The sequence below is a fragment of the Panthera onca genome, chromosome D1, assembly GCF_046562875.1.
Source record: "Panthera onca isolate mPanOnc1 chromosome D1, mPanOnc1 haplotype 2, whole genome shotgun sequence".
NCBI classification, from domain to species: domain Eukaryota; kingdom Metazoa; phylum Chordata; class Mammalia; order Carnivora; family Felidae; genus Panthera; species Panthera onca.
This window is the reverse complement of record NC_138348.1, coordinates 68,407,277-68,434,458: the sequence shown is the minus strand read 5'-3', so window position 1 is coordinate 68,434,458 and position 27,182 is coordinate 68,407,277. Positions and strand designations below refer to the sequence as shown.

At 41.5% G+C, this 27,182-nt stretch overlaps 1 protein-coding gene across 1 annotated transcript in view; it reads left to right on the top strand.

Moving 5' to 3' along the window:
• The window catches only part of SYTL2 (synaptotagmin like 2), a 99,961-nt gene that overhangs the window by 31,383 nt on the left and 41,396 nt on the right, over positions 1-27,182 (top strand). The window contains 3 exon segments of the mRNA XM_081790340.1: positions 3,462-3,964; positions 17,350-17,501; positions 19,850-19,982. Coding sequence (XP_081646466.1) covers positions 3,852-3,964; positions 17,350-17,501; positions 19,850-19,982 — 398 coding nt within the window. The 5' untranslated portion in view covers positions 3,462-3,851.

Sequence of the window (27,182 nt, the reverse complement as noted above, 5' to 3'; positions counted from 1 at the left end):
TGTTGTTGGATTTCATCCCTCCCAATTTGCCCCCATTGCACTGAAGTTGCCCCCATTGCTGACTGCCAGCTGAGGGCCAGTGATTTTTTTTATGCTTAAGCAGAGAATGAGAGTCCACATTCAGACAGAAGAGTTTTGTTCTGCTTCCCAGTTTGAAGAATCTGTGGCTGGGAGAATTAAGGGAGAGTTCAGTATCGGGGCAGCTTAATCTGATAAAGCTGTTGACAGCTACCAGCCCCACCACACACAGGCTTGGTGGCCAACACCTCTCTGAGCCTTACTCTCCTCATCTAAACACACAGATCCCAAACCACCAGCCTCAGATCTTTGTGGGGATCCAATGAGATGATATATGTCAAGTGCCAGGTGTTTACGGGTACCCCGTAAATACTTGCTTCTCCTTCTTTCTGCCTTTCCTCAGTGCTGCTCCATCTCAGAGTGAAAGCCAGAAGTCATACAGTGCTAATGCAAAGCCGAATACAGTCCGATATGTTTCCTTTCTGACCTTCCCCATCCTGTCCTCCTCTTGGCACACTCTGGTGTCCTGGCACCAGCTTCCTTGTTCTCTGAACACTCCAGACACACTCCCACCTCAGGAGCCTCTGCTACCAGCGTGGCTTGTTTCCTCGCCTCTGTCAAGTTTTTGTTCAGATGCCATCTTCTCAGCAAGACCAACCTTAATCACTGTCTTTAAAACTCCAGCTCCCCCCTTCCCTTCTCTGCTATCACCTTGTTACATAATTTAATTATCTAGGCCTTTTTCGTTTTATCGTTGTCTCCTCTAAGTGCCATGTAAGTCCATGGGACACGAAGTTTTTGTCTCTTTTGTTTATTGCTCTATTTAGTGCCAGACACATAATAGGCTCTCAATAAGTGTTTGTTGAATGAATGAATTAAATGCTTGATTAGCTCCCATGGTAGAGACCATCCAGAATACTGGGAATTGAGAAAGCACCTGGCATTGAAGAGTCTTGATTGCCATCCAAGAGCTTTAATGCCGTCTTACCCAGTTAGGAGTCGAAGGTTCCAGCCCTTCACTCCTTTGTCTGTGAAATGAAGACTTTGCTCTTTGTCTCACTAACAGCCCATTCTTAGGAAAAACCTTTAACCCTTAGAAGCTCTTACATAGAAGCACTGGTTAGCTTGTACATGAAGGTGTGGAAACCAGCATTTCCTCCTTTAGCAACGCTGCCAATTACCACTGCTGGACAACCTGAGTTGTTTTTCTCCTTTGTCCTCTTCCTGTCCCCCACTTATTGATTTAAAAACAGTCTCTCATCGAACCATATGGCAGTGTTCATGGTTCTCAGAATGTGGCCTAAATTCATTTCCTTGCTAGCCTGTGAGATCTAAGGAAGTTCCTATGCATGAAAGAAGCTATTCTGCGTGAAAGGATAGCCATCCCATGGCAAACTTGTATTTTTTGGATTAGGTTCATTCATTTACTTATTCACATTCAGAGACTCACAGTCAAATGGGAACGACTGAAGGAAGACACATAGTTACAACAGTGAAAGTGTATATATGGAGAAGAAAGTTTTGTATTAGTTAGGCTCCTGCTACAGAAGTGTTCTAGAACAACGCCACACTTGAGTGGCTTCCAACAACAAATATTTATTTCTTCCCATATCGCCAGGTCAGCTGGGGTGGCCTTACTTCAGGTGGGTCAGGTTCTAGTTTGTCCCAATACCTCCTTTTCTGGGACCCAGACTGAAAGGGCAGTAGCTTACCTGTGGCAGCTCTTCTTGTAGCCCATGGCAGGACTGTAAGAAGCCAAGCCAAACCACATGAGCATCTACAGTCAGGCTTGTATGTCATTTGTAACATTCCATGGACCAAAGTCACAGGTCAAGCCCAACAATAGGAAGGTAGGGATGAATACTCTGCTTACTCTAATGGCAACATGGTTGCATGGCTATTTCAGGGAGGGAGTGAAGAGTTAGGAGCCATAAGTGAGTCTACTTTTAACTCTAGCTATGGAAATTAGGGAAGGCTTCCTGGAACTGGTAACTTTCACCCTGAAGGATGAGTAGTCTCCAAGATGAACAAGTAGGCTCTAACCTGTACAAATGAGTGCAAATTTTAAAAAGAGAGAAGAAAGTAGTGTCTTAATGTTTATTTTTGAGTAGTCACTGTGGGCAATATGAAGAGAGCTACAGGAATTTAAAACAAAGGTCATCAGAGTATGTGTCCATGAAGTCCACACCTCATGGGGAAGTTGGGAAGGAAACATAATACAAAAGAGAAAAGGAAACTATATAATCAAGGACACTCTTATTCAGAGGGATAGAACAAAAGTGTGAACTCAGAAAGGAAGCTAGAATGTATTTTCAGTAGCTATTTTTGGTAGAGGATGCAAGATATGTGCTGTTTTCTGTTCACGTTTCACTTAGTCTTTACAACCTCTGAGGGCTGTCCTATGGGCAAGTCAGCGCAGATGAGAAGAAATCTGAGTCGCCGAGTGAGAGCTCGCTTGCTAAAGTGGCAGAAGGGGCGCTTCTCAGCAGTTCTATTTTGCCAAAGCAAAGAACTTACTCATAAAAAGTACTCAGCCGTGTACACACTGTATTTTATTCTTCAGTGAGACTGCTTTAAAACTTACTGAACACCTGGTTTTCAGTGTCTACCGTATGTATAGCACGGTGTTTGTTAAAGGGCCCCAATCCTGAAGTAGGTGGCTTCTGAAATCCCAGACAGCTATGGAATTCTTCGTGTCACCTTCCCATTGCACATGGGTTTGAATTGCCTCAAAGAAAATAGGATTCTTACCCAGAGTCCTACTTAAAATTCTCATTTTGGATGGGGGGGTGGAGGTTGAAATTCTGCATCTCCCTTTCCCCAGTTTATGTACACACACATCACATGTACTTTCTCCTCAGAAATGAAGAGAGACAAGCTTGGTGAGTTGCTCTAGACTCAGCAAAGTTAGAGGTGGAACTGGGTGAAGAATAACAATTTCCACTCTTGCGCGAAGTATCTTAACCTGATACTAGCTCACTACCTGTCAGTACAGAGCACAGATATATTCTGGTGCAACATTCCTACTCATGAAGATGTGAGCATTTGTGAATTTTTACGTCTAGTTTCTTATCCATAATCACTTGACAGTTGATCACGTCTTCCTGGTCTTATGGACCTTGAGCGTGACTTTTTAGCCTAGCATCCCATGAGTTTGTAGAGAGAGAACCAGCTCCTTTTGGCAACCATTCCTTTGCTCAGTCAGTTGTCAAATGTCGATCGGCATTTTGTGTGCTCTCCATCTTGGCAGTCTGGAATTGAGTTGAAGCATGTTTCATGACCCATTTGCTCAGGAAGCTGGCAGAACTGGTTTCCCTGATCTCAGAGACCATCTCACATGGTCATTTTCTTTCCCCAGGCATGTTTTAAATCTTGTAATAATGAGCAATGCTTGTAGGAACTGCCTCTCACTGTCTGGTGTTTACTGTCTCATGATTCCCCAGGTAGGTGATGCTCGGATCTTGCTGCCTCTCCTCAAGTCGATGATCTGGACGGAAGGAGAATCAGTTGTGTCTAAAACTGGTCCAGAGTGTGAGTGTGAGTAGGAATGCCACCGTAGGAACAAGTGACCTGTCTGGCAAGGAATTCATCATCCTTCTGAGAGCCTCTTCTCCACCTTGTCCCACAGGCCACCACTTCCTCGCTGAAGAGGGTGCGGAGGATTTTGCAATCAGTCACCTAAAACTTTAGCTGAGCCAACACAAGACTTTTGTTGCAGAACTGAACAAGATATTATTTCACTTAATTTTTGCGTCTTTTAATCATTTGAACTACAGTCATAGTTGTTTTGCTTTGAGAATTGTAAGCCGGATTTGTTGCTATTATCTTTGTGTATGCGTCTCAAAATGATTGACTTGAGCTTCCTGACCGAGGAGGAGCAAGAAGCCATCATGAAGGTTCTGCAGCGGGACGCTGCTCTGAAGAGAGTGGAAGAGGAGAGAGTCAGGTAAGAGGCCAGGGGGTCCTCGGGCATGGGGGAAGGAGGCACAGTCTGTCAGAAGATGGGACACCTCTTTTTCTCAGGCATAAGTGGTAGTTCTGACTTGGAGCCTGAACTTACAGGTTCCAATTTTAGGTTTACTTCCAGGATGGGACTTTTTTCCTTCTTAGTGTCTCTTAATTCCTAATTCCTTAGGACTTTTGCCAGAAATAGTCTTAATAAACTAAACCCCTTTAATTTATTAAATATTGAATTTAAAATGAAGTATATACAAACATGTACATACATCTGCATCTGTATATTTGAATGTGTGCATATTTATAGCCACTTTTTAAAAAAAAAAAGGAATCATGGACAAAATTAGAATTTTTTTTAATTCCTAAGATTTTTAAAAGAAAATAAATTGAGAAGTAGCTCACATTTCTGCATACCTTCAGAAATGTTTGAATTGGTTTCAGCAGCAGTTGAAATTGGCTCTCACTGAGCCAGTTTTTCATTTGTGTCTCACAAGAAGGAATGGCAACTTTGACACACTATTCTTGCTGAAAGGAACCCAAATGTTCCACGTAACCATTCCTACTGCTTTCCACTCACCTGCGGGGTAGATGGAGCATGAGACCAGGATGTCAAAGATGTGGGCTTGAGCCCAGCGCGAGCCATCTGTCACCTGTGTAACCTTGGGCTTTGAAGACAGGGAAAGGCTTCCCGAGTGTAAGTTAATAGTATTAACTGCATAATCACTGTCCCAGGAGTTACCCAAAAGGAGCATAAGCCATGTTCTTATTTCCTGGGACACAGGATCATGAATAATGGATTTATTTGAACGATATTTTGACCCTAACTGAATGTGTATGCTTTGTGAACATGCTGAAATTCACTACAAGCACTCCAGAGTATCTGATTATGGCTATTCATAGTAATATCTCACAGACAGACAGTGCTTCACAAATGACTCACAAATGACAGTGATGAACAGATTGCAAAGGGCATTTTTCTGAGCCCAAACATTCTTTTGCAGTTGGCAGTGGGTCACGGTGGGATACAACTATGCCTACTTGATGTGTGAGGAAGTTGGCACGGGTTGGGTGACTTGCTCAAGCTCATACAACCCATAGGTGTCAGGATTGAGAGTCACGTTCTGGTGTTTAGGTACTCATGCACTAACTCCTCCTCCCCTCCCTGAGAAGACAATTGCAGACAGGCCATCCTGGCACCTGGCTGTGGTTAAGAGGGCAGCTGTTTTGCCTTGAGGTAGGAAGGGCACAGAGCTATGATGGTAACAGATACTGGAGTGTGAGAATGGGGTTCTTTACCTGGCATGTGCCTCCCCACAAGTCACCTGTAGTGCTCTGTGCACCTGGAAGGGGCGCTTTTCTCCATTCTCAGCAAGTGAGGTGCTGTGAGCATTTTATGGGGGGGGCGGGCAGGGGATTTACACCAATCTGCCCTCAGAGCCTTTTGGTAGCACTGATCCTTTACGCATTACAGTTTATAAAGCCCCTTCATGAATGGTATCCTATGTTTCTTCACAACAACCCTGAGATTTGGCAAGGTAGGACTGTTAAACCCATTTTGAAAATAAGGAGTGAGGGCAGCACAGAGAAAATATTAGCTGATTCTGTTTTTTTTTTTAAATCCTTATCTATTTTTGAGAGACAGAGAGGGAGAGAGTGAGCGAGCGAGCAGGGGAGGGGCAGAGAGAGAGGGAGACACCAAATCTGAAGCAGGCTCTAGGCTCTGAGCTGTCAGCCCAGAGCCCGATGCAGGGCTTGAACTCACGAACCATGAGATCATGACCTGAGCCAAAGTCAGACACTTAACCGACTGAGCCACCCAGGTACCCCAATATTAGCTGATTCTTTTTAAAATATTTTTTGAAATGTTTGTTTATTTTTGAGACAGAGGCAGTGCATGAGCAGGGGAGGGGTAGAGAGAGAGGGAGACACAGAATCCGAGGCACCAATATTAGCTGATTCTTAAAGCATAGTGGGAATTCCTTTATCCTCTCAGAAGACAAGACAGAGAGACTTGGAAAGAAAGCACTGGAGCAAAGGCTGCACTGGGCCCCTCTTCCTACGTCAGGATATGGGGACTGTGAAAACCAGATCGCTGAACACCTTTGACTCTAAATGTTCTTGGCCCCTGGGATTGCAGGCTGCTGAGTCTTCTGCATAGTTGTGTGTTTCTGTGTGAGTGGAGTGGAGGTGTTTCATAGACATCTGCAGTGGCTGATGGAAAAATCCTCAAAACATGCAAAGTTCTGTCTGGAGCTGGGCTTGGTAAGGGGTATGAGCATATCCTCTGGTACCAGCCAGTCTACAGCTGCAGCAACAATGCAATGAGTCCCTTGGTAGTGGTGAGTTTGCAGATGCCCCTCCCATTCGCCATTTCTGAGGGTGCCCCAGCAGCTGCCACTTTTCTAAACTGATAGGAAGAAGTCTTGGGGTGGCAAAAAATCAAGTGTCAGTCAGGCCGTGTATACCACCACCATTCTGGGGGAGTTTTGAGTTAGACATCAAGCACCTGATGTTTACTTGGCCACAGATAGCTCTAGGACTCTGCTCCTGGGGAGGAGTGATGGTTTACAGCCGGGTGGGGGTGGGGGGCAGGGGGTGGCAGGTGAGCATGAGGCCAATAGTCTGAAGACACTGAAAGAGGCCCAGCCCATGGCCTGGCCTGCTTCATGTAAAGAGAATCATGCTGTGGCCCCTTCTTTGATTTAGAGGTAAAGGGACTTGTGGGTATTGGTCTGAGGCTGTTCTGCTTCTGGGCTGGTGGAACTAGATCTCTGGTCTCTGAAAATGCTATTCCATGGGCTTTTGCTTTTCAGCCCCTTTGCTATTCTCCAGCTGTTTGTCTTTGACTCTTCTGTCAGCCTTCCATATAGCCTGACAGCTCTGAAAAGGGGCTTTTTTGGTCCATATTGGTTACTTTACAGACAAAGAAGGTAAAGCCCAGAGAGGGGAAGTGACTTGCCCAGGGTCACACAGCTAGTCATTGCCAAAGCTATGGTAAGAAAAGCTTTTGGTCCAGTGCTATTCCCTCTATCCCATGTTGGTATTATTGCCCTTTGCAATTTGTTAAGCACTGTCATTTGTTAATCATTTGTTAATTTGTGAAGCACTGTCTATCTATGAATTATTATTTGTAGCCATAATCAGATACTCTGGAGTGCTTGAAGTGAAGTTCAGTATGTTCATAAAGCATCCGTGTTCAATTGGGGTCAAAATTGTTGGCATTATTCTTTCAGAAGAATAGGGAAGAACTCCCCTGCTTAACCTTGGAGTCAAAACTGACATGAGTTTCAATCCTCTCCTTACCACTAACCAACAATAGTTCATTGGACAGGTTATTTAACCTTTTGGAGCCTTAACCCAGAGACTGGGAATGACCATAATACCAAACTCAAGGGATTAGAGTTGGGATTAAGTAAAATAATTCTTAATCTTCTTAGCTCATGAGAAGTGATGGATACATTTCGATTCCCTTATTCCCCACTCTGCTTTTACCTCTAAAATAGGTCAAAATTCTATGCTTGGTAGTCTGACTCTTCAGGAGCAAATTGCTCCTAAAACTCTCAATAATTTAATGCAGTGAAATTTAGTTGAGCATCTATTAAGTATAAGGAACTACTCTGGACAATGATATGAAGAGAATTTTAGGGTCATGAAGACATGGTCCCAGCCCTCAAAGAATTGACTTTTGTCCATTTAATGGATTATCAATTGCAAATTAAAAATCTCAGCTTTGTTTCCCTAACATGATTTTCAGTTTCTGTCCTTCTCCTACTTGGAATGTGGCTTTAGAAACATAAATTATATAATTCTAATAATAACCCCGACAAGACATCATTAGAAAGGCAACGGACTGGAGCACTGTTGCCCAGTAAGACCAGATGATGCCTCAGAATCCTTTTCAGCATGGCTGTGAGATTTTGCGTTCAAACTGAAATCTGTTTGCCTTTCCTAATATATCCAGGGGTTCAAATTGTTTACCTCCAAGCTCATTCAAGACATTGTGGATGATTTCATGGATGAGAAAGATGAGTGTCACACAGGGAAAGTGTTCAGTTCTCAAATCCCTGTACCTGGTAGAGCATGGACTTGAACCCAAGGGAATATCCAGTGTGATGTCTCAGGATGCAGCTGCAAGATAACAGTTCCAGGTGACTGTTGCCACCACAACTGTGTTTCATGCTGCCTCTCTGCCTACAGCCACAAGTGCTGGGCTCAGTCATTACCATGCATGTATACTCAGCATGCTTCCCTAACTACCAGCTAGAGCCATTTCACAGACCAGCAGTGAAGCAGACTTTAGGATGGATTCTTTTTCTCTCCCTACTCCCTTTTCATTTTAAGGAACACCATCACACATACACATATGTAATTTTAGTCTTTTATGGTTTGGAAACGAGACACTTTAAAGGTGGTGTTTCCTGTGCTTTGCGTCATACTGTCAGCAGGAAACCATTGCCCATGTGCGTCTGTACCCCACCAGCACCACACCCCCACCCCTGTGCATACATAACCACATCTACGGTGATGGACGTTCTTGCCATAGATACCATCACAACCGCAACCACATCTTATGATTCTTAGCTGCTCCCCTAAGACCTAGTTTTTTAAGGGAAGGCAGTTGGCATTAAAGAACTGCTTTTCAGGACCTCTGGGGTATTTTCTGTCAGTGCAAAAGGGAAAGGAATCAACATTTGTTAAGGAACTATATTGTACCCTGAGCTTCACTTACATTTTCCCCTTTCATCTACATAGCAGTATAGCTAAACCTGCTTTACAGTGAGGAAATGAGGTAGAAGAGGTTAAGCGCCTGCAAGATTGAAGCCTTGCTCATCAAACTGCAAAGCCTGTGCTTCCTTCCCTCATGCTGTGCTGCCTCAGCAGATTGTGTGGATTTATGATGTGTCCATGACACAAGGGACACATGTTTCCTCTCATTTTCCGCATGGAGCATTTGCAATTTATTTCATTTTTGCATGTGTTAGTTCTCAGATTCTCTATCAAAGGTTGAATTCCCTTGTAGAAAAAGTGAAGTGTGATGACCATCTTAGCAAAATCATGTTTGGCTTTCTCAGGTAGGATGGAGTAGCAGAAACAGTGTTGGCCAGGAGTCTGGATGGCTTCTGGTCCTGGCTCTGTGTGACCTTGGGCAAACCTTCTAACCTCTCTGGCCTCAGACTATTCTCAAATCACATAGTCTAACTGCCTTGTCCAGAATATACTGAGGAGTTAAAAAAAAAAAAGCGCCTGGGAGTGGGCCAGTGGGCCTCTCTGGACAGACTGCTGTTTCTTGTCCAGTTGACTAGATAACATCATGAAGGTCCCTCCTGTGAAGGTAAGCCTTTGCCTAATGATGAATCACTGGAAGCTGGGGTGTGTTGTGTGAATACAAAGGGGAGCAGGGGATCGGCTGAGGGTAATACTGAGGCTGGACTGGAGGGTGTCACTGCTTTTCCAACTTTCCTCTGGAAGTGCTCACACTCTGCAACACAGAAGTTGAGGCTGGTGCTTAGGGCTGTAGATTGAATTTTTTATGCACAATTCCAAGCATCTGGCTAATACATGATAGGGGATTAATGAATTAATGAATGAACAAATGAATAGATATGGCCTTCAGCACGCAGAGGAGGCAAGATGGCTGTCTTTTACAATTCACTAAATTCTTTGTACATCATGGTGAAATTGTAAGTATTAAATGAGATGATAGATGATGCATGTTAAGTGCCAAGCATGGGGCCCAGTACAACATGCATGCTTTATATGTATTAGCCAGAGGAGGGGGGCATAAGGGGCATATTCTGCCTGGAAGGCCAGCAGGACAGTGTGCTTCATGGGCTGAGTGCTTTTCTTCTACCTTCATCTCTGCCCACCAGCCCAGCAGGGTTTAGTGGGCATCTTCTCTATCCTCAGCTCTCTGCTAAGCACAATGTGCATGTGTGGAGAGGATGGTAAGCAATGAAAACTGTGAGCTGAAAAATTTATCTTTTTCTCATTTCAACTCAATGGTATACGAATTAGAGAATCAAATGCCATTTTTGTTGGTACAATTAGAGTTGATGAAAAATGAGACATCAACCCGGCTGATAGAGAAGATTTTAATAGCATTATCTAGATGGTGGAATTTTTGTTTAATGATCCTACATCTTTGTAAAACTTGGGATTTAATGTCACATATATGTATTCATCTATAGGATATTCCAAATGACTAAGATAGAAAAGGAAACTGATTAAACCTAGCAGTGATTATCATGTTAGGAAAGACATAATTGGCACTTAATGAATTTGAAAATTTTCGTACTCTTTTGCCACTTAAGCCACAAACTCACCCCTCGTTCTATAATGTAATGGCTACCAGCCTTTCCAGGGGCCAATGTGTTTGAGTGAGCCTGACTCACACGGTGTGTGTTCATTGCACACTGAAAGTTTAGCATGATTAAGGCTTACAGACAGTCATTCAGGCAGGAGCAGAGTAAGAGTTGCACGAGGATGACTACAGAGTACGTTTCAGCTGAACAACAAAAATAAGTAAGTAAATAACCTGAAGAGGAGTTGAGAGTTGTTATGCTATGAGGGTTTGTGGTCTCTTTCAACAAGATGATGGCTGATGCCATATTTCATCATGCTTTTTCCCATTCCCCCAAGAGTGAGATGTCCTGCCTCATCAGGGGAAGTGAACCATACCTGTCACTGTCGTTGTATTGGGTATGGTTCACTTAAGCCCAGCAGTGACAGGATCTCTCTTATATCTTGCCTGACTCAGACTGGGGTGGCTGCTGAGCATTTATTTGTTCTTTATTCACTCAATTCACAGTTGTTGGGTATCAGCTCTGTGCCAGGCTTGGTGCGAGGTGCTCGCATTACAAAGGTGATTAAGATGTAGTCCTCACCTACAAGGTGTTTGCAGAGTTCACAGAGTAGTGGGTGAGACAGATGTGCAAATAGATCATTGGAACATGATGTGGTCAGTGCTGTGGGAGCCTGGGGGAAGGGCAAGCTGCTCACATGTGTCTTGGCAATCAGGGAAGGCTTCCCCTGTGAGGTGGTGCATGAGCTGGATCTGAAGGATAAGGACCAATGTACTGCAAAGAGAAGTGAGGAAAGATATCCTGAGAGACTTCACATTTATTGGCCTCTTACCAAGATTTAGGCACTGTTAGGTGCTTTCAGGTAAACACCTCATTTAATCATCTTAGAAGTCCTACAGAGTAGATCTTATTTTCCTTCTCTTTACAAAGAGACTGTAGTGTCAAGGGGTTCAGTAACCTGCCCAGGTAACATATAGGAAGGGTTAGAACAAGGATTTGGACCTGTTTGGGAGAGTCTAAACCTTGTAATCTTTCTGCCAGGACTTTCTGCTTGTAATGTTTATGGAGATCAGAAAGAGCAGTTTGGGGAATAATAAGAAATCTAGAGTACTGGCGAGTAGAGTCTGGAGGTAAATGCTGGAAAATGAATCTGAAAAGGTAGTCTGAAGCCAGGTGGTCAGGGGCCTCATTTGGTATTCCTTCACTCCACAGGCACTGAGTAAATACCCACCGTTTTCCAGAGATACCAAATAAGGATATATAGAGTACAAGACCTGCTCCTAGGGGCTCACTTTGTAATCATGGAATGCTAGAAGGACTTCTCTCTTCTGGAATTGAACTCAAACTTGGTCCTTTGGGAGGAGAAGCCAAAAAAGCTCCATCAGTAGCCCATGGAGGATTGTTTGCTTTGTCAAAAGCATCAGACAATTGGAAACCATTAGAAATGTTTGATAAGAACCATGACCTCCCTGGTGATTCAAAACCATAAAGTGATGACTGTTTCTGTCAGGGTTTGGTGATGTTTTATCATAACTGGACATGTTTGGGATGGGGTCACTTCTTCCTAGGTAACTGGGAGAGGAGAGAAACTTCCAGCAGAGAGTTGAACTCTTGGGAGGAAGACACTCCAGGCACCCTTGGAGAGAGGACATGCACTTGCTAGAATCCCTCCTGTTTTCTCCACTCCTGGGCATGCCAGTGTGCAACCCTCACACACAGCCCTGCTGCCACCCCCTTGGTGTGGCCATCATACAACGTTCTCTGGCTAAGACATTTTGATTTGCTACTTAGGAAGGGTGCATATTAGCTTGAATGACAATCATAAACCCTCTTGGATTTATGTAGCACATTACCTCCCAAAAGTTCAAAGTCTGCTTAAGGCTTTAATACTTCTTTATTCTGTTGCTCTACTCTGGAGTTTGTGATTCTCATTTTACCGAGATGGGTGGAGAGATGTAGAGGTTAAAAGACTTGTCAGGTAGAGGGTCAGCTAGAAAGACGGCAGAGTAGGATGACCCTAAGCCCACCTCATCTCACAGATACAACCAGATTACACTCACATCGGTATAAATAACCCACAAAACAACCCAAAGATTGACAGAACAAACTCCACAATTAAATGGTGGAGAAGAGCCCACATTGAAAAAGGTAGGAAGAGTGAAGGCCCAGTTTGGGAGTGAAGTGGATTAGGGCCATCTATGGTGCAGAGGAAGCTGGTGGCACAAAGAAGGGCAGAAAACAGACTTTCCCACAGGGAACCCATAAAATGGAGGATGAATTCCCATAATATTTGCCTTTGAAATTGAGAGGACCTGAATATGTGGTTTCTTACAACCAGTGGGACTTAAGGCCTGTAACTTTAAAAATAGGGGCTTGACTCTGGGATCTTTTCTGACCTCAACACTATGAAACTAGAAATCAACCACAAGAAAAATCTGGAAAGAGCACAGACACTTGGAGGTTAAATAGCATGCTACTAAACAATAAATGAGTCAACCAAGAAATCAAAGAAGAAATAAAAAATTGTATAGAAACAAATGAAAATGAAAACATAATGGTCCAAAATTTTTGAGATTCAGCAAAAGTAGTTCTAAGAGGGAAGTTTACAGCAATATAGGACTACCTCAAGAAGCAAGAAATATCTCAAACAACCTAACCTTACACCTAAAGGGACTAGAAAAAGAAGAACAAATAAAACCCAAACCCAACGAAAGGAAGGAAGTAACAAATATTAGAACAGAAATAAATGGCATAGAAACTAAAAAACAATAGAACAGGTGAAACTATGAGCTAGTTCTTTGAAAAGATTAACAAAATTGGTAAACCTCTAATTAATAAACCTCTAAAAGAGGACCCAAATAAAATCAACACCACAGAAATACAAACAATTGTAACAAAATATTATGAAAACCTATATGCCAACAAATTGGACAACTTAGAAAATATGGATAAATTCCTAGAAATGAATAACGTACCAAAACTAAAGCAGGAAGAAATAGAAAATTTGAACAGACCAATTACCAGCAATGAAATTGAATCCATAATAAAAAAATCCCCTAAAACAAAAATCCAGGACCAGACAGCTTCACAGGAAAATTCTCCTGAACACTTAAAGAAGAGTTAATACCTATTCTTCTCAAACAATTCCAAAAAATAGAAGAGAAAGGGAAACTTCCGAATTCATTCAATGAAGCCGGTATCACCCTGGCCAGATAAGAACACCACAAAAAAAGAGAACTACAGGCCAATATCTCTCATGAATATACATGTAAAAATCTCAAAAAAATATTAGCAAACTGAATCCAACAATACAAAAATTAAAAAAAGAACTACCCTATGACCCAGCAATAGCACTACTAGGAACTTCTCCAAAGGATACAGGAGTGTTGATTCATAGGGGCACGTGTATCCCAATGTTTATAGCAGTGATTTCAACAATAGCCAAATTATGTAAAGAGCCTAAATGTCCATCAACTGATGAACAGATAAAGAAGATGTGGTTTATATATAAAATGGAATACTAGTTGGCAATGAAAAAGAATGAAACCCTGCCATCTGCAGCAATGTGGATGGAAGTGGAGGGTATTATGCTAAGTGAAATAAGGCAGGCAGGGAAAGACAGACAGTTCCACTCATATGTGGAACTTGAAAAACTTAACAGAAGACCATGGGGGAAGGGAAGGGGGGAAAATAGTTACAAACAGAAAGGGAGGGAGGCAAACCATAAGAGACTCTTAAATACAGAGCACAAACTGAGGGTTGATGGCGGGCATGGGGGAGAGAGGAAAATGGGTGATAGGCATTGAGGAGGGCACTTGTTGGGATGAGCACTGGCTGTTGTATGTGAACAATGAATCATGGGAATCTACCCCCCAAACCAAGAGCACACTGTATGCACTGTATGTTAACCAACTTGATGGTAAATTATATTAAAAAAAAATCTTACACCACAATCAAGTGGGATTTATTTCTAGGATGCAGGAGTGGTTCAATATTCACAAAACAATCAACATGATACATTACATCAATCAGAGAAAGGATAAAAACCATATAATGATTTCAATAGATGCAGAAAAAGCATTTGGCGAAGTAGAACACCAATTCATGATAAAAACTTTCTGTAATGTAGGTTTAGAGGGAACATACTGCAACATAATAAAGGCCATATATGAAAAACTCATAGCCAATATACTGAATGGTGAAAAACTGAGAACTTTTGCCTTAAGGTCAGGAACAAGACAAGCCTGTTCGACTCTCAGCACTGTTATTTAACATAGTACTGGAAGTACTAACTACAGCAATTAGACAACATGAAGAAATAAAAGGCATCCAAATTGGCAAGGAAGAAGTAAAACTCTCACTATTTGCAAATGATATGTTACTGTATTTAGAAAACCCTAAATATCCCCCCAAAAAACTGCTAGAACTGATAAATGAATTCAGTAAAGTTGCAGGATGCAAAATCAATGTACAGAAATCCTTCAAATTCCTATACACTAACAATGAAGCAGTAGAAAGTGAAATTAAGAAGAGAATCCCAACTTCATATATTGAAAAAAAAAAAAAAAAGAAGAGAATCCCGTTTACAACTGTACCAAAACCAATAAAATATCTAGGAATAAACTTAACCAAACAGGTGGAAGATCTGTACTCTGTAAAGTGTGAAACACTGATGAAAGAAATTCAAGACAATGCAAAGAAATGGAAAGATGTTCCATGCTCATAGGTTGGAAGAATAAAGATTGTTAAAATGCCTATACTACCCAAAACAATCTACGTATTTAATGCAATACCTACCAGAACACCAACTGCATTTTTTTCACAGAGCTAAAACAAACCTAAAATTTGTATGGAACCACCAAAGACCTCAAATAGCCAAAACAATCTTGAAAAAGAAAAACAAAACTGGAGGTATCACAATTCCAGATTTCAAGTTATATTACAAAGCAGGAGTCATTAAAACAGTATGGTACTGACATAAAAATAGACACATAGATCACTGGAATATTAAAGAAATCCAAAAATAAACCCACAATTATATGGTTAGTTAATCTTCAACATAAGAAGAATGAATATCCAATGAGAAAAAGACTCTTCAGCAAATGGTATTGGGAAACTGGACAACCATGTGAAAAGTAACAAAACCAGACCTCGTTTTTATACCATACATGCAAATAAACTCAAAATGGATTAAAAGGCCTAAATGTGAGACCTGAAATAATAAAAAATCCTAGAACAGAGCATAGGCAGTAATCTCTCTGACATTAGCCCTAGCAACATTTTTCTAGATATGTCTCCTAAGGCAAGAAAATTAAAAGCAAAAATAAACTTTGGGACTACATTAAAATAAAAAGCTCTGCACAGTGAAGGAGACAATGAAACTAAAAAGCAACCTGTGGAATGAGAGAAAATATTTGGTAATGACATGAAGGGTTGATATCCAAAATATATAAAGAACTGATACAACTCAGTACCAAAAACAGATAATTCAACTAAAAAGTGGGCAGAATACATGAACAGACACTTCTCCAAAGATGACATCCAAATGGCCAGGAGACACATGAAAACAATCTCAGCATCACTCATCATTAGGCAAATGCAAATTAAAACTACAATGAGTCATCACCTCACACCTGTCAGAATGGTGAAAATTAAAACACAAGACACATCAAGTATTGGTGAAAATGTGGAGAAAAGGGAACCCTCTTGCACTGATGGTAGGAATGCAAACTGGTGCAGCCACTGTGGAAAACAGTATGGAATTTCCTCAAAAGATTAAAACTGGAACTACCCTACCACCCAGTAATCACATTACTAAGTATTTACCCAAAAAATACAAAAACACTGAATCAAAGGGGTATATGCACCCCTATGTTTATTACAACCTATTTATAACAGCCAAACTATGAAGCAACCCAGGTGTCCACTGATAGGCAAAGGATAAAGAAGAAGTGGTGTGTATTACAATGGAATATATTCAGCCACTAAAAAAAGAAAGAAATCTTGTTTGCAACAACAGGGATAGAGCAAGAGAGTGTAATACTAAAGGAAATAAGTCAGTCATGGGAAGACAACTACCATGTGATCTCACTCATGTGTGGAATTTACAAACAAATGAGCAAAGAAAAAAGAGACCTAGAAATAGATGCTTAACAATAGAGAACAAACTGATGGTCACCAGAGGGGATGAGGGGGGTGGTGGTGGGAGAAATAGGGGATGAGAATTAAAGAATACACTTATCACGATGAACAAAAAAAGACTTGTTAAGTAGAACAGTGTCTTTTTAAGTGAGTAAATTAGGAAGATTTTAGGGCTGCATTTGTTTTGTTCTATAGGCTTTAGCTTTTCAGTGAGCATGGGTGATCATGGAACCCTTGAAAGCAGTAGCTGCACAATTGGCTGTGCCTCTGCCTCTACTCCCTGTCCCCCTCCTACCATAAATTTGATCTTGCCTGCCTCCTGCCTGCTTTTTCAGCATTCATTTCCCTAGCATTAAGACCCAGAGACATCATGCACTTCCCCCACAGAAAGTCTCTGATAAAACTCATTTCACTGAAATGGAAAGGATTGATGAGCTGATAACTACACCACCACTTATTCATTGGGTATTAAGTGCCAGGCATTTGCAAAGGGCAGTTTATATGCATTAGCTAATTTAATCCTCAAAGCAATCCCATGAAGTAGATTAGTATGATTAACCTCTTTTTACAGCTAAAGGGACCAAAGCTTAGAGATGCTTAATATATCATCTTTCCCTGGGGTGTTTGCATTTGAACAGTAGACACAGAAGACCACAGCCCAAAAGTGAATCCATTCTTGAGAAATTCCAGACATCATGTGGAGGTCAGGGATAAAGTCTTTGATTTTTAAAAAGTGTAAGCCTTGTCTTTCTTGACTTTTCATTCAAAGAGGAATATATATTTCTTAGTCATCTAGGAGGTTTGTGGGGTCTTCTAAATTACTGAGAGCTTTATTTGTCTTTCTGTTTACAAATTTCTTTATGCACTGTCACAGTAAACTCATTTATTTACCATGGGCTCTCAGCAAAGTAAAGCTCTTTTCCTTTTGTAGACATTTGCCTGAAAAAATTAAGGATGACCAACAGTTGAAGAATATGAGTGGCCAGTGGTTTTATGAAGCCAAGGCAAAAAGGCACAGAGACAGAATTCATGGTGCAGATATCATCAGAGCATCCATGAGAAAGAAGAAGCTCCAGGTAGCAGGTGAGTTGATTTGGGTAGTACATTTTGAGCCAGCATTTGTGGGGAAGGCATTGTCAAGAGAAGGGAAGGGTGTTAGAATCTTTACTGGAAGCTGCTGAAGGATGTCATTTAGAGGTGTGCTTTGCATAATGTATAGTCCCCCAGCTCAAAATCCTCTTGCCCTGAATTCAGATGGATGAAGGCAGGACTAAGTGACCCAGGGTAATGTAGAAAAACATGGGAAGTCCTTTAGAGACTGTATTGAGTTGTGGTACTATAGACAGTTGGGGGTTATTTTTTTTTAAGTTTATTTTATTTATTTTGAGAGAGAGAGAGAGTATGCACATGCAAGGGAGGGGCAGAGGGAGGGAGGGAGGGAGGGAGGGAGGGAGGGAGGGAGGGAGAGAGAGAGAGAGAGAGAGAGAGAGAGAGAGAATGAATCCCAAGCAGGCTCTGCACTGTCAGCACAGAGCCTCACATGGGGCTTGAACTCACAAACTGTGAGATCATGACCTGAGCTGAAATCAAGAGTCAGAATCTTAACTGATTGAGCCACCCAGGCGCCCCAACAGTTGGGGTTTATAGGGCATTTACCCCTGCATTCCTTTTGGCTTTTAACTCTAAAGATTCAAAACCTTTTCCTTTGGGTAGGGTGACAGAAAGAGACTAGCATCTCTTTCAACAACTTTAACATCTGATACCTCCTTAATCAACCAAGTGTATTACTTAAGAGACTGTAAAGACAGTATTTTGAGGGCTTTAGAATTCTGTTGGGTTTATTAAACATTTATAGTGTGCCTTCTCTTTCACTCTAGACTAGACAGTATAAACTTTTACCCCTGAGAATAGCCCCTGTGTAGATCTAACCTGTACACAATAAGGAAAACAGCTCTCACCTTTTGATCATATAATACATGATAGGCATTTACTCTCTATATTTGTAACTATAGCAGCAATATTGTAAGGTAGGTATTATTATCCCCGTTCTATATATGGGACATGTAAAGTTCAGAGAAGTGAAGTTACTTGTCCAAGGTTGTATCATTGGCAAATGGCGCACTGGGATTTCATTCTTTATGACTCAGAGTCATACTCCTTGCAAATAAAGGCTTATTGTTGAGTATATGCCATGTGTTGCTTGCATCCCTCTTGATTTTCAAAACCATCCCAGCCTTCAGAACTCTTGATAGGTACAGGTTACTATTGTGGATTCTGTTTTGCAATTGAAGAAATTAGACTTATGTGTAGAGAGACTCTGTAGGGAATACCACCCTGGAATGTGACTATTTGGTAATTGGGAACCCTTATATTGATTCATCTTCTTTTTTTTTTTTTTAACGTTTATTTATTTTTGAGACAGAGACAGAGCATGAACGGGGGAGGGGCAGAGAGAGAGGGAGACACAGAATCAGAAGCAGGCTCCAGGCTCTGAGCCATCAGCCCCGAGCCCGACGCAGGGCTCGAACTCATGGACCGCGAGATTGTGACCTGAGCTGAAGTCGGACGCTTAACCGACTGAGCCACCCAGGCGCCCCTGCTTCATCTTCTTAACTCTGATGTATAAGCATTCCTGGCATTTATTGGCTCTGTGGTCTTAGGCAAGTCTCCTGAACTTTTTGATCCTCAATTTCCAAACCTGTGAACTTGGAAAGAAAACTCCTTCCACACAAGGAAATGCATGCAAAAAACTCAGCACTGTGTCTGGCATTTAGTACTTGGTTGATGCTATGAGAGGTGCTGGTGAAGAGATCTGATGTTCAGAGGCAAAAAGAAGTTATTTCCTGAATAGGGAACGCAGAGTTTTTTGGGGGGCCTTGGCATCTGAGCTGGGTATTGAGGAGTATGTAGAATTTGGATGTGTAGAGACTGGGGGAAGGAAGAGGCAGTGGAGAGGAACATTCCAGATGATAAGTGTTTATTTCCCTTTGGGTCCCAGAGCCCAACCTCAAGTCAGGCACTGTTGATGTTTGGTAAATGCTTGGTAATGATGGTGTCTCTGTTCCAATGAGGACTCACTGACCAGAGAATTCCCCTGGCATACATATTTAGTCCTGTCCCCAGTTGAGGTCAGATCCACTTAGAGGTGGTCAGCATTTTGCTGTAGTGGTCTCTGGATTTACCTGCACATTTAAATGTACAATCATGCTCTCAGGAGATTCTGCTTGAGGGAAGCTAACAATATGAGACTCTACTGACTTGACTTGCAGATGTAATTCTGACCCTGGATACTCAGACTCATTAGTGATTGCCTTGGCACTCTGGAAAGGCCTGAGGTTCAAGTTTGAGCTTCAGTGATAAGAGCTACTATAAGAGTTGTAGGTCATGGAGGTGAGGGATAACCTTCCTGTCTTTATTGTTTCCTCTTTCAGCTGAGCAGAGTAAGGACAGAGCAAATGAGGCAAAGGAAAGCTGGGTGAATAATGTCAACAAAGATGCTATCCTTCCCCCAGAGCTAACTGGTGCTCTAGAAGAGCCAGAGGATGTAGCACCAGCAAGCCCAAGGTAAGGTAGAGCTCACAGGGAGAGCCGCTGGATGTGGGATTCATGGCCTGGTGTGCTATGAGTGCAAACACCAGACTCTTCTCACAGGCACTTTGATGGGAGTATGTATGAGAGAATTTGGGGACCTGATGTGGACAAAGCCTGAGCAGTACTCTTTCAACTTCGAGAATTTCTAACAGACATGAATGTTAAATAAAATTAAAATGTTAAGTGGGTGATTTCTTCTAGCACCAACAATAGCTGATTTTTATTTGTGTTAATGATTTCACCTTAGAGTAGAATGAAGAGGTACTTCAAAATAAATATAGCGTTTCAGAGAAGAGGTGAATTATGATCAAATTGTACAACCTGGTTCAATGGAAGAAGCTCAAGTTTCTGGGAAACCAGACATGAATTCAAATCCTAAATATGCCACTTATTAGCCATTTGATGATGGACAAGTCATTTAACCTCTCTGAGTCTCTTTTCTTAACTCTAGATAGGAAAGATAATATATATATATGTATATATATATATATATATATATATATATATATATATATACACACACACACACACACACACACACACACACACACACATATACATACATACACCAGGAAAGACTATAGTGAGAATTAGTGATAACGTAGGTAGAATACCTGGTATATAGGAGGTGCTCAGTAAATGCCTCTTTAGGATGCAGATTGTCCTCAATATTTCAGTCTTGATTTTTTTTATTTTTTTGGTGTTTTCCATACCTGTTACCATCTGGCCAGTCAAAAATGTACATTTGTGCATCCTTCCTAAGAAGTACCTGACTGTGGAGATACATTGCCAGAAACCTTTTGATGATTTGCTTTTAGGTATTTAAGATCTTCCCATTGGTGTTCATCCCTTGGAGGTATAGTTATTACCCTTTGGTGGGAAGGCAGTTGCATTGTATCTGTACCTCCTCAGTGAAGACAATTCAATTCAGAGTCTACAACAGGGCTGAAGTCAACAAATTTGCTTGTAAGATAATCACTGAGTCAGTTTCCAAGTCTGAGGCACCTAGGGAACAGGGATATTTCTAATGTAGTTGACACATGAGGGAGAAGGTCTATAATGTAGGCATCAATAGGCATTTCAGAGCCAAATATGAGTAAAGTTACATGACATGAATAATGGAATACTGATTCTATTAAGGTACCCAGTATCCATCTCCCGGTTGGAGAGGACTCAGTTCCATGGGTTGTAGGCTGGACTGTTTCCCCTCTGGGATGATTTGTAATGTTCTGTATGTAGAAACCATGTTGGCTAGAAGTTAAACAATAAGTAGTCACTAACTGATTTTGTGACCTTGTGTTAGAAGTGACTTAACTTCTTGGGCCTTTGGTTTCTCAACTATAAAAATGGAATGATAATGATTTTCCAGCAGGATTACTGAGAATTTAATTAGCTAGTAAATGTAGAATTCTTAAAATGGTCAATAGCACATAGTGGGCATTTAGTGAATGGAAGTATGGACTCTCACATACATTGAGTGAGAATCGACCCCTACCACTTCCCCTTGGTGACTTCCCATTTTCCAGCAATCCCCCTAATGAGATAAAGGATTTCCTTCCATAGGGAAAGATGAGAACTTAAGTATTAGAAACTCCAGGAGTGAGAACACAGTTATTTAGAATCATCATTAAGGAGCTAAGAGCAGCTCCTAAGAGCCAATCTGATGGGTGATGGGGACATCAGAACACTGACTAACTAGGGGAGGAGGGTTCAAGTACCACAGAAGGGGAAAGGAGATTTGGGGGTGTCAGAAGACCAACTTAGCTTACTGCACAGTTTTATCTGGGTCAGACTTCCTGTCCTTCTCCCAAGAACGCATTTCATCTCAAAGGGCCTGGGGGACAAAGGCGCCGCTGCCCTCATTACCTGGCTTCTTTTCTTCATGATCCCCATGCAGGCTGGTGGGTGTTTCTCCCCTGTTCCTCAATTTGAGGCTATTAATATAGCTTCCCCAAGTCATATCTTCATTATTTTCTGCATTCCTTGTGTGGCCTCAGACGAGTCTTTCTGGTTTCATCTGTAAATCAGAGCAGAGCTGCCTCACCAGGATATTATGAGATTAAATGAAATGAGATGTGGGAACCACTTAGCATTTCACAGGAAGAAAGAAAATTGGCAATTTCCAGTGGCTTTATAATTATGTTATTATAACATAGATGAGGTATGGTTCAGAAGGCAAGAATAAAAATGTCAGAATAAAAATGTATGCCTGCTTTGCTCATGACGTGACATGGGTGGTTATCATCCAGAACTGTGGAAGGAGCTGTTGTTTACTTCTTCCTTCCCATGTCAGAAGCTAGTACTTTACTCAGTATTGGGTTCCTGCGGTGTTTCTCACCTATACTTTAACCTTTGCGAACTGGGTGTGTTAAGTGTATTTTGGGGCCTGTACTTTTAGTGGAATTGAACTTCAATAGCATGACTCAGTACCTGTCAATATTTTCTTAGCCAGGAGTCAGGTGTCCGGGAGTGTTGTGAGGCAACAGTGAGTAGATATTGCAGTTTCTGAAGCAGTTTTTCTAATAGGTTCTGTGGCAAGATTCCTTGTTTGTATGGGCACAGTTCTGTGGGGTCCTTCCTGGGAAGAAATGAAACACTGTGGGTGCCTGGCATGAACTCACGCGCCATCTGGTACCTGCATTCTTCCGGAACTCATCTTTGTTTGCACCTGTCACACAAGGAAGTAGAGAGAGGTTTGATGAATGAAGGAGTAGAGAGTGAGGTTTTCTTTAAAGTGGCAAAGGGAAAACTCCAAATGCTCACAGTTCCAGTGCTGGTTGCTGAATTTTAACTGTGCAGTATTGGCACAAACTGTGGTCAAAGACCAGTGTTTTGGTTTTTTAAAAAATAATCTGTATTTCTTAGTCATCACAGATTGGAATCTTATATAAAAATATAACAAAAATGAAATACAGAAAACAGCAAAGTCATACAAAGTATAAAGCCCCGATACAGTTCTGGGATGTCTTAGCAAATTGCTATAAATGAGTCTAAATGTATACACTCAATTTCTGTACTCCCCTCATTGCGAACCAGTGACATGCAGTTCTCAGACTGACACTGGTTCATGAACCACACCTTGATAGCACATCATGTCCTCCCTATCCCCAAATAATCCACAAGACATGGCTGAACCAAGGTGGGGAGTATACAAATAAAGATGTGAGAAGCTCTTCCCATGGGGGTCAGGACCCTGCCCATAAATGAGGTATAACATCTCTTGACTATAGAGGTAGACCTGTTTTGGGATGAGAAGACCTTCCTTTGTTACTTGGGATGACATGTTCTGTGAAACAATGTTGGGTGCTCCGGGCAACACTGATAGTCTTAGATGTCCCCATTTTGGTGCTGCTTTGGTCTGAAGGAGGCTGCAAGTGGACTGGCCTTGTAGTTTCTCTCTCTAATCTCTTCCTTTAAGACTGCCTGTCTGAAGATTGGTCTCTGTGATAGCTTATATTAACACTGTGGCCTCTCACAGGACCAGCCCAATACACTAAAGAAAATGCTAGTTTCTCAAGTGCATTCCAACCTTCTCATTTCTTTTCCCCTTCTGGTTCCTCTTCTCACGTCCTTCCCCATCCCACATCCCTCAGTTGCCCGATGGCCTCTCCTTTCTCCTTTGAAGGAATCTAGCATGCATTCCACTCTAAGGAATATTGACTTTTTAATAACCCTGCACGGATGGAAATTTTCAGCTTCTTGCCTTTTCTGAATGGTCACCTTATTGAAATAAGAACCTGAGCATGTTTGTGGCATCCCAACACACAGCCCAAGTAGTTCTTATCATGTGGTGTGCAGTGCAGATGAGGGCATTTCAATGAAAGGATTCAGAGGTCTGTCACGTGTCTGTCTCCCACCCTGTATAGACTTTCTGCTGGGAAGACTTCCAGTCCCTAATGGTTTCTAAAGATTAAAGAATTACCTTCAGAATGCAGACTGATGGGGATCAGAGCCTTCAACCAAGGGAAGCAAAGTGTTAGGTGCAGAGAGGACTGTGTTAGTGGCAGTGGGCATCTCAGTGCCCTGGCATCATATCAAAGAGGTGGTAGTATACTCTGACTATATACAAACAAGCCCTAGTAATAGATGTCCTCCGTCAGAGGTCAGTTACTGCTTTTGCTGGAGCAAAATCAGCAGGGGGTACTATGGGCCAGCCTAAACCACAGGCAGAAGAGTTCAGAAAGGCCAGAAGAAAGACAGTGAAATGTGTACAAAAATAGGAAAGAGAAACAGGTATGAATGGTTAGGATGGAACAGTTAATCCATATATTGGCTCGGTTTACTTTCAGGATATTTATTAGAAATAAAATGTTTAAATATCACTGTATGTAGCTGATTGGAAACACTGATTCAATGTCTTGCTAGCACCCAGTAGAATAAGTCATTTTATAGGGTTTCTAATTTATTCTTCATTCAGTCATTTATTTAGTCAGTCAGTAATTATTCCATATTTATTGTATGCAAGATAGTACCTAGGACCTCAGAGATGAACAACATATGGTCCCTGTCCTTAGGGAACTTATTGTTTGCAAAAGGGGCTGTCATGTATAACCATAAATTGTGATGTCACATGATAAGTGTAATTAAAAGCTATGGGAGCACAGAGGAGTAGCCCCGTGTCCAGGGTGAATGCGAGGGGTTGTCAGGGAAGCTTCTAGAGAGAGTTATATGTAAGTCAGTTCTTGAAAGATGAGAAGGATTATGTTAGGTAGACATGGGGAGAATGACAATATAGGCACAGAGAATAACATGAGGGCCTGGCGTGTTGGAGACCTGAAAATGGTCTAGTAGATGTGCTCTGTGAGTGATGGGCAGTTATGCTGTAGGAAGAGACCAGAGCAAGATTGTGAAGAGCCTTACATGTTGGCCAAAAAGCTGGACTTTTCCTTTAAGTCACAAGGAGCCATCAAATGACATTTTGATCAAGTTTGCTTTTTAGAGTGATCATTCTGATAACTGTGGAAGATGGGGTTAGGCAATTCCATTAGAACACTGTAACAGAAGTTTAGGTGAGAGATGGTAAGAACCTAATCAAAGGAGTGGAGAAAAGAGGAAACGTATGACAGTTTTAGAGATGAAATTAGAAGAAATTTCAGGTGTTTGTATGACACAGGGATATCTAATAATCTATAAAAGATATGTGGGTTACTTGATGAGATATTCTCAACTGTGAGTTGTATGTCAGAACTCCCCAAGGAACTTTTAAAAATCCAGATTTTTCCCAGGGCTGAGCGTCACTGCATTTCTTTCTCAGTGTTGAGGACATGGATATTATTCACCACCATGTACCAAGCACCTAACATGTAGTGATAAGTATCTGGGGAATATATGAATTCCAGCACTTTTCTCTTATTGTCCTTCTGCACACTTACCACCACCTGACATTGGGTTACATATTTATTTTTGTGTGTATGTATTGTCCTTCCCCACCCTCCAAATGCATGAGGAAAAGGCCTTTTGGTTTATTGCTATATTTTGTTTGGTTCACTGCCCTATTCCTAACACATACAACAGTGCCCAAAGAGTGTCTTGTGGAATGAATGAAGGAAGGAATGAATGAATGGAGAATAGACGGAGAGTGAGAGACTGACCACTTGAATGAAAACAGTTGATAAGGTAATGAATTATGAGGTAAAGAATAATGGTGAATGAGGGGTTAACGAATGAACAAATGAGTGAATGAATGAATGATTGAATGAAGTAGTTTGGAACTCAGGAATAGAGTAGAAAAGAGGAGAAAGGGAAAAGTTAAGCTACAAATGAAGAACATGATCGATAGCCTACAGACTTCATTGCTTTGCGTTACTGAGAATCTCTCAGCTCAGCAGTATCACCATGAGCTCTGGTGATTATAAAAGATGGACAAGAATGTGAGGAGTATTCTCACATTTGGACAACTATAAGAGGGGGCATTCACAGTAGAGTACCAGAAGGCATGGAGGTAGGAGGGAGCTTGGCTGCTGCAGAGGTTTGTAATGTCTGTTAATCAAAAAAATCCCTAGAGAATATCTCCAAAATGAGTTCAGGGAGAACAAGGTGAAGCTTTCCCTGTGGTATTTCTTTCCATGGCTTCTGCACTTCCCTAGGAAGTGGTGAGAAAACAATGAGTTTTCTTATAAGAGAAGCTGTACGTCCTCACCTCACTTTGGTTTTGGTAGAGTTAAAGCACTGATTACTTGTGAGTCATCATAATGAACAAAAATGCTAATCTTTAAGCTTCACTTCCTATGCTTCAGTGATACTTTTGCCACCGATCTCTGTCTTATCCTCTGTTGAATTGGGACCAAGAAATTAAAACCATGTCTTTAATTCTGAAATAATGTTATTGTTTCTACTAATGTTCTTTTCCCTGGAAGGCTTTTGTTTGTGTCTCAATCTCTTAGTCTCTCCCTCTCTTTCTCCCTCTTCCTCTCCCTGTTTCAATCTCCCAGAAGAATTAGCCACTTACCTCAACCCCTCCCCCAATAATAAGCTCAATGTGAAGCACCTAGCTTTCTCCCAAAAGCAAGGTAGAGATGCCATTCTAAGGACAATGCATTTGATCTTTTGTCCTTGGATATATTGCATATGCAGTGATGTGACCATTTCATTTCTTAGAGGCCTGCCCCCCAGAATCACTTATACTGAGCACTTTAAAACAATCTTTCTTAATCGTATAGGATCTTGGATTTGCCCAAATCACCTGTGGTAGAAATAGTTTCACTGTGACATCAGAGTGTCTTACACTTGGCTGAGAATATTCATGTTAGAGAATTCTGTAGCATGAAGTATGGTGGCATCAGACAAGTAATGTTTTACTTAAAAAAAAATGCTGACTTGAAAGGCTTGGTGTAGCATATTTTCTAATTTACTTCCCTCACTTTATCCCTGAGCCATTTCTTCATTTGTTTATCCATGTGTTTGAGCTTCACTGAGTGTAACATGTGCTGGCACAGTGTTGGGCACTTGGGACGTGACCCAGCATTAGCTTCCAAGAAACTCGCCACCCAAAGGGGGAGAGAGGTGAACAACAGAAACAACATGTGAAAAAAATCACTCGCAGAATTTGCTTCTGATTCGACACTGTTAATATTTAAGCTGCAAAGAACTAGTGTAAGATGTCTGCTGTTATTTTTAACTTTTTTAGAGGGAAAGGCCAGTTAAGGTTCAGAAACTCTTAAAAGTCACTATATG